At 39.8% G+C, this 14,457-nt stretch overlaps 1 protein-coding gene across 1 annotated transcript in view; it reads right to left on the minus strand.

Moving 5' to 3' along the window:
• The window catches only part of crim1 (cysteine rich transmembrane BMP regulator 1 (chordin-like)), a 146,740-nt gene that overhangs the window by 65,190 nt on the left and 67,093 nt on the right, over window positions 1–14,457 (minus strand). Inside the window, exons 3-5 of the mRNA XM_077240129.1 lie at window positions 8,549–8,791; window positions 6,999–7,119; window positions 3,348–3,469 (exon numbers count right to left, since the gene is read on the minus strand). Of these exons, the coding sequence (XP_077096244.1) occupies window positions 3,348–3,469; window positions 6,999–7,119; window positions 8,549–8,791 (486 nt within the window). The remainder of the gene's footprint in view (window positions 1–3,347; window positions 3,470–6,998; window positions 7,120–8,548; window positions 8,792–14,457) is intronic.

Consider the following 14,457-nt stretch of genomic DNA (forward strand, 5'->3'; position numbering starts at 1 on the left):
GACTCGAATCCTCATTAAGGAATGCCGCAGTGAATAAATCTTATCACACATTACAGAGAACAGAAATGAAAGACACCGGCTTCTTTTTCCAATTAATTAATTATAGAGACAGTTTCCAACAGCCCAGCATTATGTAAATCAAATTAAAGGAATAGTTCACAAAATGAGAAGTTTTGAAAAATATACTGGCCACTCATAATCTTTCAGTATAATGAAAACAAATTCACATTTGTATTGTGAATTCTTTTGGCCACTATAATAGTGTAGTGAAAAATCTGATATTGTGACAGCCAGACATTTTTTGGTGATATTTTTTATAAAGCTTAGGTCACCATTAACTGCCATTGCACTGCAAAAATGCTTTTCTAAATTAGTATTTTAATATATAGGGTATAGGGTCTTGTTATAATCTATAGGGTAAAAAATAATCTTGTTTCTGTTTGAATTAACATTATTTTTCTCACCCCATTGGCAGATAATTTAGCTTTTTTTAAGCATCAACTCCCTTAATTTTGATCAATTCCTCCAGAAAACAGGACATAATATCTCATGTCATTTTACTCATCTAGGAAATACCTCTTGATTTAAGAATTTTTTGATTTTTGGACTGGAAACAAGACAAAAATACTAAGTTAGAAAAGCATTTTTTGTGAAAAGAGCGACTGATATATTATTAAAAATTTCTCCTTTCGTATTCCACAGATGAAATTCAGCATGGGCTGATGTGACCGCTTGTTGTTCTCTCTCGTCCATCCGCAGTGTATTCATCCGTTGTGTCAATTTGTTCATGTCATGACAGTCTTGAGAAGGTCACTCATCTAATGACGTGCGAGTGATATCTTTTGAATATTAATCAGTTTCTGTCCATCCAAGGGGATGAGTTCATTTTCTCTTTCTGTCGCTCCTTCGCGTTCTCCTCCACCCCTCTCATCTATGGAATATTAGATCAGCCTTCACACACTGTACACAGCCACCGGTGGCCAGATGTTCAATTAGCCTGTGTTTCTGTTCAGAGCTTTGATGCTCCCCGCGCTGCTCTCCGGCCTCAGCGCTTTGTTCTCCAATCAGCCTAAGGCTAATCTCACCACCCGCTGTGAAGACGACACACAACCTGGCACCTCACACACCACACCGCTATTTGTGCTTGCTTGTATATGTACATTCATGCATGGAAGGAAGGTGACTCCCCAAATGACGAATATGGAAAAGCAAGTCCTTGGGTTGCACTCTTTTTTCTGTTTTGTTGCTTGGTCTTTCATGTATTGTGTGCCCTAGGCCTGGTTATAGGGTGAAGCAGGAAGGAAATAAACAACTAGAGGGAAAGTGGGATTGTTTTCATGGGTGCCTTTATTCAAAGAGCCACTCTTGAGCTTTTGTGTTTGGATGGAGCCTTGATTCCGTTGTCTTCCTCTTGGCGGTTGTGCATGTGGAAAAGGCCCAATGTTCGACATACGGCCTGGTGCACGCTGATGTTTCCAGCTTTGATTTGTTGCTGATTTCCTGTGGCTTCCGTCCACCTGTCCCCTGCAGTCTCTTCATCTGAGAGAGTTCTCCAGCACCTGCACACAGCTCGACTGTGGGGTTAATCTCTCTCTTTCTGCCCCAACTCTCAGCGCAGGTTTTATTAGTCAGTGAGCTGTGAAGTGTGTGTCCTTATGTTTGTGTACGGCTGTGCACAAGTGGTAGCCGGTGCTTTCCAAAAGTGGGGAATCGCAGATGTCACTTAAGAATGCCAATGTGTACTTTGTGTATTTGATGTCTGTAATATATAAATATATATATTTATATATATTTGAGCACCTGTGGGCGTGCTGGTCTGAAAACAAGATGTGTTCAGGCGCATTGTTAGCGCGTTGCTATTTTGAGGACTCTGAAATAGACTGTAATAAGCAGAGTGGACCCGCCTATAGACGTTTATTACTAATGCGCCCTTTAAATAACAAAGAAAATATTGCGTTGCTATTTTGAGGACTCTGAAATAGACTGCGCCATTGACTTTAGACCAGGTTTCAGTTGCTCAATGGCGCAGCACACAAACATGCCAAATATAAAAAATAAAAGGATTACAATTAATATTGTGTTCATAAAGATATAGTGGAATCCAGCTTGTCCCATAGATGTTCTGCTTGCACGCTTTAGCAGATCCGTTTGCTCTCTGGAGACGCGTTCAGTCTGCAAATTCCGTCATGAAAATAGCGAATCCGACATGGCGCGCGCGCAACTGGCTTTTAAAGGGAATAGGAAATTACACTCTGATTGTTTTTTTGCACGTTACGCCCAAAACACACCCATTACTCATTAATAGAATAGAGATAACCCTTTTAAACCATGCGTTGAGCGAGGCCGACCATTTATCCCGTCGTTAAACTAGCAAAAGTAGATTTCGGACACAACCTAAGTGCACTTGTCGTGCGCTTTAAACCATGTGCTTAGATTGTTCAAGTATGGCCCATAATGTTATTCCATCCACTCATGTGTCACTCTCATTTTCTTTCCACACATCTCACACGCACAAACATATACTTAAATTGTAATGCCGGTCTAAGCCTCTTTTTGTAGCACCACCAATTCCATGCAAGATATCAAAAAAGTACAGTAGAAGTGAAGTTATAAACTTGGAGTGTAACAATGTTGTCAATGTGTTAGTAAAGGGCAGAGATAAACATATTTACCAGACTGTGCTTCTTTATTTTCATGTGTAAGAGTGTTTTCTCTCTATTTATCAAAATGAAGAAAGAAAATGCAACCTAACTTCAAATTCAAAAAGGAGAAAAAATACATTCTCACTCATATAAAAAAACAACTCACAAAATCAAACTGAATAATTTTGACTTAAAAAAATTATAAAATCGTAAATATACAAATTAATTTTGATAATAATAATTATAGCTAATGATTATTTTTCTAAAATGATCAGAATGTAGCTGTTAACGACAATGCTTAGATGACATTCCTTGTGCCTTGCGCACACACACACACACACACACACACACACACACACACACACACACACACACACACACACACACACACACACACACACACACACACAACATAATTTGGGGAAAAATAATAAGCTATGCCTTTCTCGAGTTTGTTAAAGCCATTACATGTAAAACTAATAAAAAATCCCTCCAATTAAAATGAAAATCACTGCCAATTTTGAAAGAAGAGCAACACAAGTAGTAAAATGTGTATTTCCTGTAGTTGTGTGTATTTTGTGGGTAATATTCTGCTGAGGCCGATCACTATGGCAGCAGCGACAGGGTTCTGCCCACAGACAAGACGACCTTCCCAGTGCACCAACACAAAAACACTAATTAAGACACACAGAAAACAGAACCTACCATTGACACACTCAAACACATCGCAGCACCTCCCAGGTGTTCCGTCACCACGGGACACAACCTGAGGTGAAGTCCCTGCTGAGCACTGTGGGAAGGAGCAGAGGCCAGGCAAACACTCACATCTGAGAGAGAGAGAGAGAGAGAGAGAGAGAGAGAGAGAGAGAGAGAGAGAGAGAGAGAGAGAGAGAGAGAGAGTCATGCCTAATACATAACAAAACAGTCTCTCCTGACACTCTGATGTTCTTAACTTTCAGTGCTGAAATAATCCAATCTTAATACTTTGGGGTAAAATTGTTTTGGTCTAATCTGGATTATAAACATTAGACAGGTGTGATGTCTAACCTGGACTGTGAGAGTGAGACAGACGTAACACATCTAACCTGAATTAGTCTGACAGGTTTACCAATCTAACCTGGACTGTGTGAGTGAGACAGATGGGACTGTGTATGTCAGACAGGTCTAACTGTGTAACCTGGATTATAAACATGGAACATTTTACCAGTATTCTGAGGATTGTAACGTCTAATCAGGATTGTGATCATGACACAAGTGTAACGGTACTAACGGCTTAACTTGGATTGTGAGAGCGAGACAGGTGTAACAGTCTAACGGGGATTGTGTGAGTGAGACAGGTGTAACAGTCTAACAGGGATTGTGTGAGTGAGACAGGTGTAACAGTCTAACTGGGATTGTGAGAGTGAGACAGGTGTAACAGTCTAACTGGGATTGTGTGAGTGAGACAGGTGTAACAGTCTAACTGGGATTGTGTGAGTGAGACAGGTGTAACAGTCTAACTGGGATTGTGTGAGTGAGACAGGTGTAACAGTCTAACTGGGATTGTGTGAGTGAGACAGGTGTAACAGTCTAACTGGGATTGTGTGAGTGAGACAGGTGTAACAGTCTAACTGGGATTGTGTGAGTGAGACAGGTGTAACAGTCTACCTGGGATTGTGTGAGTGAGACAGGTGTAACAGTCTAACTGGGATTGTGTGAGTGAGACAGGTGTGACAGTCTAACAGGGATTGTGTGAGTGAGACAGGTGTAACAGTCTAACTGGGATTGTGAGAGTGAGACAGGTGTAACAGTCTAACGGGGATTGTGTGAGTGAGACAGGTGTAACAGTCTAACTGGGATTGTGAGAGTGAGACAGGTGTAACAGTCTTATGGGGATTGTGTGAGTGAGACAGGTGTAACAGTCTAACTGGGATTGTGTGAGTGAGACAGGTGTAACAGTCTAACGGGGATTGTGTGAGTGAGACAGGTGTAACAGTCTAACTGGGATTGTGAGAGTGAGACAGGTGTAACAGTCTTATGGGGATTGTGTGAGTGAGACAGGTGTAACAGTCTAACTGGGATTGTGTGAGTGAGACAGGTGTAACAGTCTAACTGGGATTGTGTGAGTGAGACAGGTGTAACAGTCTAACTGGGATTGTGTGAGTGAGACAGGTGTAACAGTCTAACTGGGATTGTGAGAGTGAGACAGGTATAACAGTCTAACTGGGATTGTGTGAGTGAGACAGGTGTAACAGTCTAACTGGGATTGTGTGAGTGAGACAGGATTAACAGTCTAACTGGGATTGTGAGAGTGAGACAGGTGTAACAGTCTAACTGGGATTGTGTGAGTGAGACAGGTGTAACAGTCTAACTGGGATTGTGAGAGTGAGACAGGTGTAACAGTCTAACTGGGATTGTGTGAGTGAGACAGGTGTAACAGTCTAACTGGGATTGTGAGAGTGAGACAGGTGTAACAGTCTAACTGGGATTGTGTGAGTGAGACAGGTGTGACAGTCTAACTGGGATTGTGTGAGTGAGACAGGTGTAACAGTCTAACTGGGATTGTGAGCATGAGACAAATAAAACAGCCTTACTTGGATTTGTGTGAGTAAGACAGGTGCAATGTCTAATCAGGATTGTGAGCATGAGACAGGTGTAATGGGCTAACTGGGATTGTGTGAGTGAGACAGGTGTAACAGTCTAACTGGGATTGTGAGAGTGAGACAGGTGTAACAGTCTAACTGGGATTGTGTGAGTGAGACAGGTGTGACAGTCTAACTGGGATTGTGTGAGTGAGACAGGTGTAACAGTCTAACTGGGATTGTGAGCATGAGACAAATAAAACAGCCTTACTTGGATTTGTGTGAGTAAGACAGGTGCAATGTCTAATCAGGATTGTGAGCATGAGACAGGTGTAATGGGCTAACTGGGATTGTGTGAGTGAGACAGGTGTAACAGTCTAACTGGGATTGTGTGAGTGAGACAGGTGTAACAGTCTACCTGGGATTGTGTGAGTGAGACAGGTGTAACAGTCTAACTGGGATTGTGTGAGTGAGACAGGTGTGACAGTCTAACAGGGATTGTGTGAGTGAGACAGGTGTAACAGTCTAACTGGGATTGTGAGAGTGAGACAGGTGTAACAGTCTAACGGGGATTGTGTGAGTGAGACAGGTGTAACAGTCTAACTGGGATTGTGAGAGTGAGACAGGTGTAACAGTCTTATGGGGATTGTGTGAGTGAGACAGGTGTAACAGTCTAACTGGGATTGTGTGAGTGAGACAGGTGTAACAGTCTAACGGGGATTGTGTGAGTGAGACAGGTGTAACAGTCTAACTGGGATTGTGAGAGTGAGACAGGTGTAACAGTCTTATGGGGATTGTGTGAGTGAGACAGGTGTAACAGTCTAACTGGGATTGTGTGAGTGAGACAGGTGTAACAGTCTAACTGGGATTGTGTGAGTGAGACAGGTGTAACAGTCTAACTGGGATTGTGTGAGTGAGACAGGTGTAACAGTCTAACTGGGATTGTGAGAGTGAGACAGGTATAACAGTCTAACTGGGATTGTGTGAGTGAGACAGGTGTAACAGTCTAACTGGGATTGTGTGAGTGAGACAGGATTAACAGTCTAACTGGGATTGTGAGAGTGAGACAGGTGTAACAGTCTAACTGGGATTGTGTGAGTGAGACAGGTGTAACAGTCTAACTGGGATTGTGAGAGTGAGACAGGTGTAACAGTCTAACTGGGATTGTGTGAGTGAGACAGGTGTAACAGTCTAACTGGGATTGTGAGAGTGAGACAGGTGTAACAGTCTAACTGGGATTGTGTGAGTGAGACAGGTGTGACAGTCTAACTGGGATTGTGTGAGTGAGACAGGTGTAACAGTCTAACTGGGATTGTGAGCATGAGACAAATAAAACAGCCTTACTTGGATTTGTGTGAGTAAGACAGGTGCAATGTCTAATCAGGATTGTGAGCATGAGACAGGTGTAATGGGCTAACTGGGACTGTGGGAGTGAAACAGGTGTGACGTATAACCTGTACTGTGAGTGTGAAACAGATTAAACAGTCTAACTTGGATTGTGAGAGTGAGACATGTGTAGCATCTAACCAGGACTGTGAGAGCGAGACAGGTGTACAGTAACACACTGCCTGGGTTGTGCGTGTGAAACAGTCTAACTGGGATTGTGAAATGTCAGTGTGAGACTAACCTACATATTGAACACCAGACAGATGTAACAGTCTAACCTGGATAGTATGTGGGAGATTGTAACAAAAGCCACACCTAAATTGCAAATGTGAGACAGTCGTAAGGCCAGACCTGATTTGAGTAAGAGACATGCCTCGACCGTGAGTGTGAGAACGGTGTAACATCTAACCTGGTAGGAAGTGTGCAGCAGCCGTCTGCCGTCAGTCTGAGCTGAGTCTCATAGCTGTCTGCTGGACACTGCACAGGCTTCACTGCTGGACACTCGACTGTGCTGCAGTCTACACTGAACACTGAACACAGAACAAGAGATAAAACATTTATCACTCCTCATCAAACCTCGAATTAACACACCTCATCAAACTCCCATCCAAGCAAATGATTTACCTGCTATAATCACACCATAGACTTCAACACATATTGTTCAGAGTGCAGAGCAGTCATCATATAATGAAGGTTTAATGAAGAAAGAAAAAAAAAAACAGTGGAAAAAACAAACAAAAAGCACTTGCTGCAGGTTAACATCAACCAATGACCGTTTCAGAGGAAGGCTATTATTACATGTTGATGACCATTATTGACCATTAAGATTAAATATATGTATTAAATGGATAGTTCACCCCCGAAGGAAAATGTTGTTAGTTAAATGTTACTTACTCACCCTTAAGTTTTTCCAAACGTGTATGAGATTTTTCTTCTTCTGTTGAGCACAAAATATTATATTTTAAAGAATGTTGGTAACCAGACAGTTGACTGCACCCATTGACTTCCATAGTAGAAAAAAAAAACATACTATGGAAGTCAATGGGTGCAGTTTATCAACATTCTTTAAAATATATTATTTTGCGTTCAACAGAAGAAAGAAACTCATACAGGTTTGGAACAACATGAGGGTGAGTAAATAATGAGAAATTTTTTTTTGTGTGTGAAATATCCCTTTAAGTAAATTTTCTTTCATGTTCAATTTTACTTGTTTTTCAAAAACGCGCACATACAAAAATAACCCAAAAACATATGTGTCCTATCTGCCCCTTGAACTGTAACACTCACATATTTTCAACAGCCCATGACTTTAGCGTGTCTCAAAAAGCTTTGGCAAACTCCCAAATCGATAAAATCACTCTCTTTTATGTATTGGGAAATGAATTATGGTTATTTTTTGAAGCCAAGTGGCTATCTCTGCTCAAGGCAGCCATATTGCAGCAAAATATAGCATGACAGAAGAAGATATATTAAAATTAAGGTACTATGACAGCGTCTTGAGATAACCTGCAAAGAATTCAAATCTATCACTATCAGGTTCCAGGTGTGGATCCCCAAGACTCCACAACAATCCATCTATTACTCTAGCAGGAAACGAATTTGATGTTGCAAGAAAAGTTATCACGGCATTTTTTTATATACAGTATTAGAAAGACCATTGTAGAGGGATAGTCTCCCATAAATGAAAAGTCTGTCCCTCATGTCATTCCAAATATGCATATTGTTCATTTTTCTCTTCGAAGAATCTTTACACAGTTCCTGCCAAACAATGATAGTGATCAGAAATGTCAAAAATGGACATGAGGGATAGGATTTCCATTGTTTGGTTGAAATATTCCATTAAAACATGCTAGTGGAGACTGGTTTGTTCTGGTTTGGTTGATGTTCACCGGCAAATCACGTGGTGTTAAAATGAAATCAAGGAAGTCACGACACTTAACTAATGTTGGATTTCTTTACCTGGTTTGCATTCGTAGAGATCACAGCACTCGCCGGGTTTGCCGGAGCTCTTGGATACGAGGATGTTGAGATGCCCGGGCTGGCACACTTTCCTGAGACATCCGGCTGGGCTGCACACACAGCGGCTGGGCATGGGGCAACATTCACCTGGTGGAGCGTAGCCCTCGATTAATATGGAGTCCTCAGGGCAGCGTGGAGAAAACTGCACCTCACACCTCGCCTTAGAACAGTCTGGCCTTTCCTCTATGGAGAAAAAGAGGACAGCTTTTGTCATTTATGATGTTCAGCTATGCTTAAAGGGGTGGTTCAGGATTTTGGACATCGGACCTCATTTCCAAGTTAGCCTGGGTGTTATTTATCAGTGGAGACAGTTTTCAAAAATGTTCATCCAGTCCTTCCAGTGTCATAGTTCACAGGTGCTAGGCTAGCGCGAGTCAACGGTATCTGCTAGCCTGCCATTAAACACAGTTTTACCCACTCCACAGTTCACCAAAAGCAAATAAATGATAACGCCAGACTATCGATGTAAATGTCTGTTGATAGAATAATGTTAGAAATCAAACTACCCTTTCATCGCATTGCAATAGATATACTTTGTTCCCTGTATTTATTAGCACAGTCTACAGCAGCGGCGGAGTGATATTAAGTTAGCTAGGCAACCGAGAGAGCCGGTCCACATGACAATCACGCGAGTGTATTTCCCTGCCACTGACACTCATCACTACAGAAGCAGAGTATATCACCACGTGCCAAATCCTTCGTTTACAATCGAATGTTTCAATATCGTTGTTCAAGGCTACTACTAGCTAGCTAGACGTCCCGACGGTAGTGCGCTTCTGGTCTGTGTTTTCCTTTCGGCGGAGTACTACTAACCGGAGCAAAGTAAACTTCCGCCGCTGCTGAGAAACTAGTTCCTGTAAATGTAATGCGATCATTGAGATGCAAGAGTAGTTCGATTTCTAACATTATTCTCTCAACAGACATTTACATCGATAGTCTGGCGTTATAATTTATTTGCTTTTGGTGAACTGTGGAGTGGGTAAAACTGTATTTAATGGCAGGCTAGCAGATACCGTTGACTCGCGCTAGCCTAGCACCGGCGAACTATGACACTGGAAGGACTGGATGAACATTTTTGAAAACTGTCTCCACTGATAAATAACACCCAGGCTAACTTGGAAATGAGGTCCGATGTCCAAAATCCTGAACCACCCCTTTAATAGTGATTATTTTCCTGTGAATAAAAACTGGTAAATAAGAAAATAAAACAGAGTAACTCACCGGTAACCTTAATAGAAACTGCAACATGGTTTAAATTGAATTGTAAGAGGGATTGTTAGACTCTCACAGATGTAAGTGACATACGCGATTCAAATCAATAACCAAAACAAGCTATTAAAGAACAAACATCTGTCAGTACTCACACCACATATTTTTAACTCAAAACTCCATGTGGCGATACATATGTGGAGTATTCCTCGCATTCAGCCTCCAATACGAAAATACGAGGTATTTGTCTTCATGTTTTTTGTTTTTTTGTGTGACAGGTACTGTTTTACCAAGAGACAGACTAGTTCGTCATGTGTATGAGCTGTGACACAGTGACATGTGATTTGTCTCACATATGCAAGGGAATAAAATATCTAAATAACCACATTGTCATGAAAAAAAAAACAACAACTTTAATTCACAAAAGTTTAATTGCTATATGTACGTGGTTAGAGGTTGGTAAAATCTTTGTTATTAGAGGTTGGTAAAACATTTTTTTGAAAGAAGTCTCATTTGATCAAAAATACAGTAAAAACAGTTATATTGTGAACAATTGTGTATAAAATAAAATATCTCTTTTCTGTTTTAATATATTTTAGAATGTAATTTATTCCTGTGATGGCAAAGCTGAATTTTCAGCATCATTACTCCAGTCTTCAATGTCACATGATCTTTCAGAAATTACTCTAATATGCTGATTTGCTGCTTAAGAAACATTCCTAATTATTATTAATGTTGAAAACAGTTGTGCTGCTAAATATTTTTTGTGGAAAACTGTGATAAAAGTTTTATGATTCTTTGATGAATAAAAAGAACAGCATTTATTTGAAACAGTATTTACTGTCACTTTTGAGCAATTTAACAGATTGAAACGTTTTAAATCCTTTCAAAACAAATTGTATTCTATTTTTGGCTGGTTTATTCTCGATTTACCTGCAGGTAATAGCATGTGTGTCATTAAAAAAAAAAAAACCTTATATACATTGTATTTTCTCAGTTTCTTTCTAGTAACAGATATGATAAAAGTAGGGCTGACTGACATTTCACTTCCTTGATTTGATCAGGCAGAACGATGAGCAGAAGCTTCCCTCCTTTTTCTGAACTGAATATTGACCATGCATGTTAAAGTCCAGCATTTTATGAACACTCAATTTGACCTTCTTTCATTCAAGGCATGATTGCTTTTATTCATTCTTTACAAGGGAACAACAAGCTAACAAAGGAAAAAGGCAGAGATATTGAAAAGGTGCATGGGAGAGACATACAAAGGACCACAGAAAAGAAAACTCATGCTGATGTGAATGTGAATGAATGGCAAATGTCAGCAGGAGAGAAACGGCTGACATGCTGTAATGCTCCTGTTGCTTGTGTTCTGTCTGATAACACTTGGCAGAGGGGTGTGTGTGATAACACTAAACGCAGCACTACATGTTAAAACACAGACGGCAGTATTAATAGAGCCAGGGCATCTGAGTGTATAATTTGAGTAGACTGATCTGGGCCATATTGTGGTTTTTCTAACAATATACTCATACTGTATGCAGTTTTAAAGGGAGAGTTCATCCTAATTTACTCACCCTGGGGTTGTTCTACTGTAATGCTGTAATTTTTTTAAATAAAAAAAATAAAAATCTCCCATTTACGCTCAATCCCTATGATGGCAGTGAATAGTGACCAGCATCAAGCTTTTTAAAAAAGATTCAAAAGTATCACAGAATCATCCTATGTGACACGTGCCATGTATTTCCAAACGTTCTGGGGGAATACAATAGAAATCCCCCAAAAAGTATCTGTGTACTTTTTTCATTGGGTTAAATATCTAACGTTTTTCTAATGACAGTGAGAATGACAGTTGACAGGCTTGAACGCGACAACTTCTTGTTACGACGAACACAACGATATATATATTCATCTCAGAGAAGGTGGTACACTGGTTGTATTTCATGTTGTGTTTTTGTTAATCTTGATTTCTCATAACTTGTGTGTTTTATCTGGGCGAGACGGAGTGAACTGCGACACAAATAGAGTCTCATGAACGTGCACATCGTGCAGCTGTGCAGAGAACAACAAATGCCAAGGTCAAGAAATTTGTTAACCCTCTGGGGACTAAGACCTTTTTGGTCCGTTTTCTCTATTTTTACATTTGGGCTTATAAACCATATGTAATGGAGATGAAACACTATGTGTTCGGTATCTATGGATTCAGAAGACCGTAAGCTAACATAAGCATGCATGTAATGTATTTATAAAGGAAGTATGAGTGAAAAAGTCAAGTCTTTGCTTGACAGACATGTGTAATTGTTAAATAAAATGTGTAAAGAACAATGAAAAACTTATTTATTTTCTTAAATTATTCTTAAATGTAACTTTATTTACAAATAGTCCCAGGCGTTTTTCTTAGGTTCCAGAGCTTGTTCCACCGTAAATATTTTACTGCTTGTCATCATAAAAGTGCTAAAACAATAAATAATGCTATAATTGTATGTATATATATATATATATATATATATATATATATATATTATAATTGTTCTGTCTCTCTCTCATATAAATCTCTCCACGCTCTGTAATAATTCACTCTGTAAGCCTCCGTTCACTCTCTGTTGTCTCCTCCACTCGACGCCGTTTGAATCATATCCATTACTATATAGTACCAGCCCTTGCAAGGCTACAGAGTCCTCTGATTTGCTAGAATACGTCATGGTAACCTTCCTCTGATTGGGTACGAAAAATATTGCTCCATCGCCAATTTTTCCATTGGTTGTTGCTCGTGGAATCTGCCAAACAACATCGATTTCATTGGCCTTTTACGTAGTGGTATTGCGCAACAAGGAAATGTGTACATACACAAACCGGGTAAGTTACCACTGTTTTCAGCGGAACCTGAGGAAGACAGCAAAAAAGACCGCACCTCTCTATCATTAATAGTTTTTAAGATAATTACACATTTGTAAAGTATGCCATTTTGGGCGGTACCGCCCGATCCGTCCCCAGAGGGTTAAATAATACATTCAATTTTGGTTTGTTTTTCACCAAACCCTATTGTATTCCCCCAGAACACATGGAATACACAACATGTGTCGCATGGGATCATTCTGTGAGTGAGTCAAACTCAGGAAAAAGATCCGTTTTGAAGCTTGAAATTTACAGTCCACAGAATAGAAAAGAAGAGTTTTTTTCCATGGAAGAAAGAAAGTCACATATTTGGAACAACATAAGGATACATAAATGATGATGATTTATATTTTCAGGTGAACTATCCCTTTAAAAGACGTCAAGAGCCCTACCCTCAGAAACGCAAGTATATAATGATCAAACAATTGCTCTGAACTGACGACCAGCAAGAAAAAAAATGCACTGCAAGGCAAAACCAATGACTTTGTTGACGGAGGTTACAAACTACATAACCATTACTCTGACACTGATTAATTAACTAGCAACACGTATTAAAGGCAATGTACTCCAGCCATTAAGCACCTTGTTACCGCTTTGTTTGATCTTGTATGAAAATCAAATGTGATGTCTGAAATGCATGTCTTACAAAGAGACTATGGCCTATTATTGCCTTTTGATGTGTTATGCTGTGTTAGGAGACGTGAGTCCTCCATAGAGGTACTCCTCTTTTGAGAAAGAAAAGAGAGAGGGAGTGTAATTACCTCAAATGATAGACAGAGAGAGAACATAATGCTTGTAAATTCACAATAAGCGCAGTGAAGATAGATACCTCTTTAAAAAGCTCCTCATATTTAAGCACTGTGTTTATGTGTCATTATACAAGCGCCCAGGCTTTTTGTTCTCGCCAAGGACTTAGGGGCAATTATGACGGCATTATTTTTTGTTTGCTGGCAAATGCCACTTGAATGTGAAATGACTTGATACATGAAGATGTGATGGGTGAAAATGAGACAAGAGTGAATAAGTGACATAGTGAAGTGTCAAATGAGGCCGCATGTAACAGTCACCAAATGAGACAGAACATCACAACACCTTGCAGTGATGAATGTGACATTTAGTTTATGCATTAGAAAGACGCTTTTATGGGAAATGGCTTACAGTACGTTCAAAGTACTTTTATTAGAACAGTATATGTGCTGCCTGGGAGTCGAACCCATGACCTTAGCGTTCCCACTTCAATGCTCTATCATTTAAGCTACCGGATACAAGAAAATGCACATTGTTGAATTTTACGTACTTGTTCTTGGCATAATGTGTACTTGTTTAAACTATGGCCATTAGCAATTTAGTATTTTCCTAGTGGATATGACTTTGTAAGAGTTCATTTAAAGTTAAAATGTTTATATGGGTCTCAAGTTGCCATTTAAACATTTTCCGAGAAACAACCAAAAATAAAAGCTCCTCCATCTTCTTTCATCACCTGTACATCCTATCTGCTAAAATCATCCTAGAACTCTCAAAATATTCAACAATCCCCAACACATCAACATATCCATCCTTCAGCTTTCTCTCTCTTTCTCTCTCTCTCAAGAGTGCACTTCTTTAGATAAACAGCCTTTAATTTGTTCTTATACTCAGAGCACAACCCAGCCTCACAGTGTACTATACATACATCTTATCTGGGAATATTTTTTACCCCAAAAGGATTGTCGGAAATGCCTCAATTGACTTCCCCTTAAAGGTTT

The sequence above is a fragment of the Siphateles boraxobius genome, unplaced genomic scaffold, assembly GCF_051911475.1.
Source record: "Siphateles boraxobius isolate OS27281-9 unplaced genomic scaffold, OSU_SipBor_1 22, whole genome shotgun sequence".
Taxonomy (NCBI): Eukaryota; Metazoa; Chordata; class Actinopteri; order Cypriniformes; family Leuciscidae; genus Siphateles; species Siphateles boraxobius.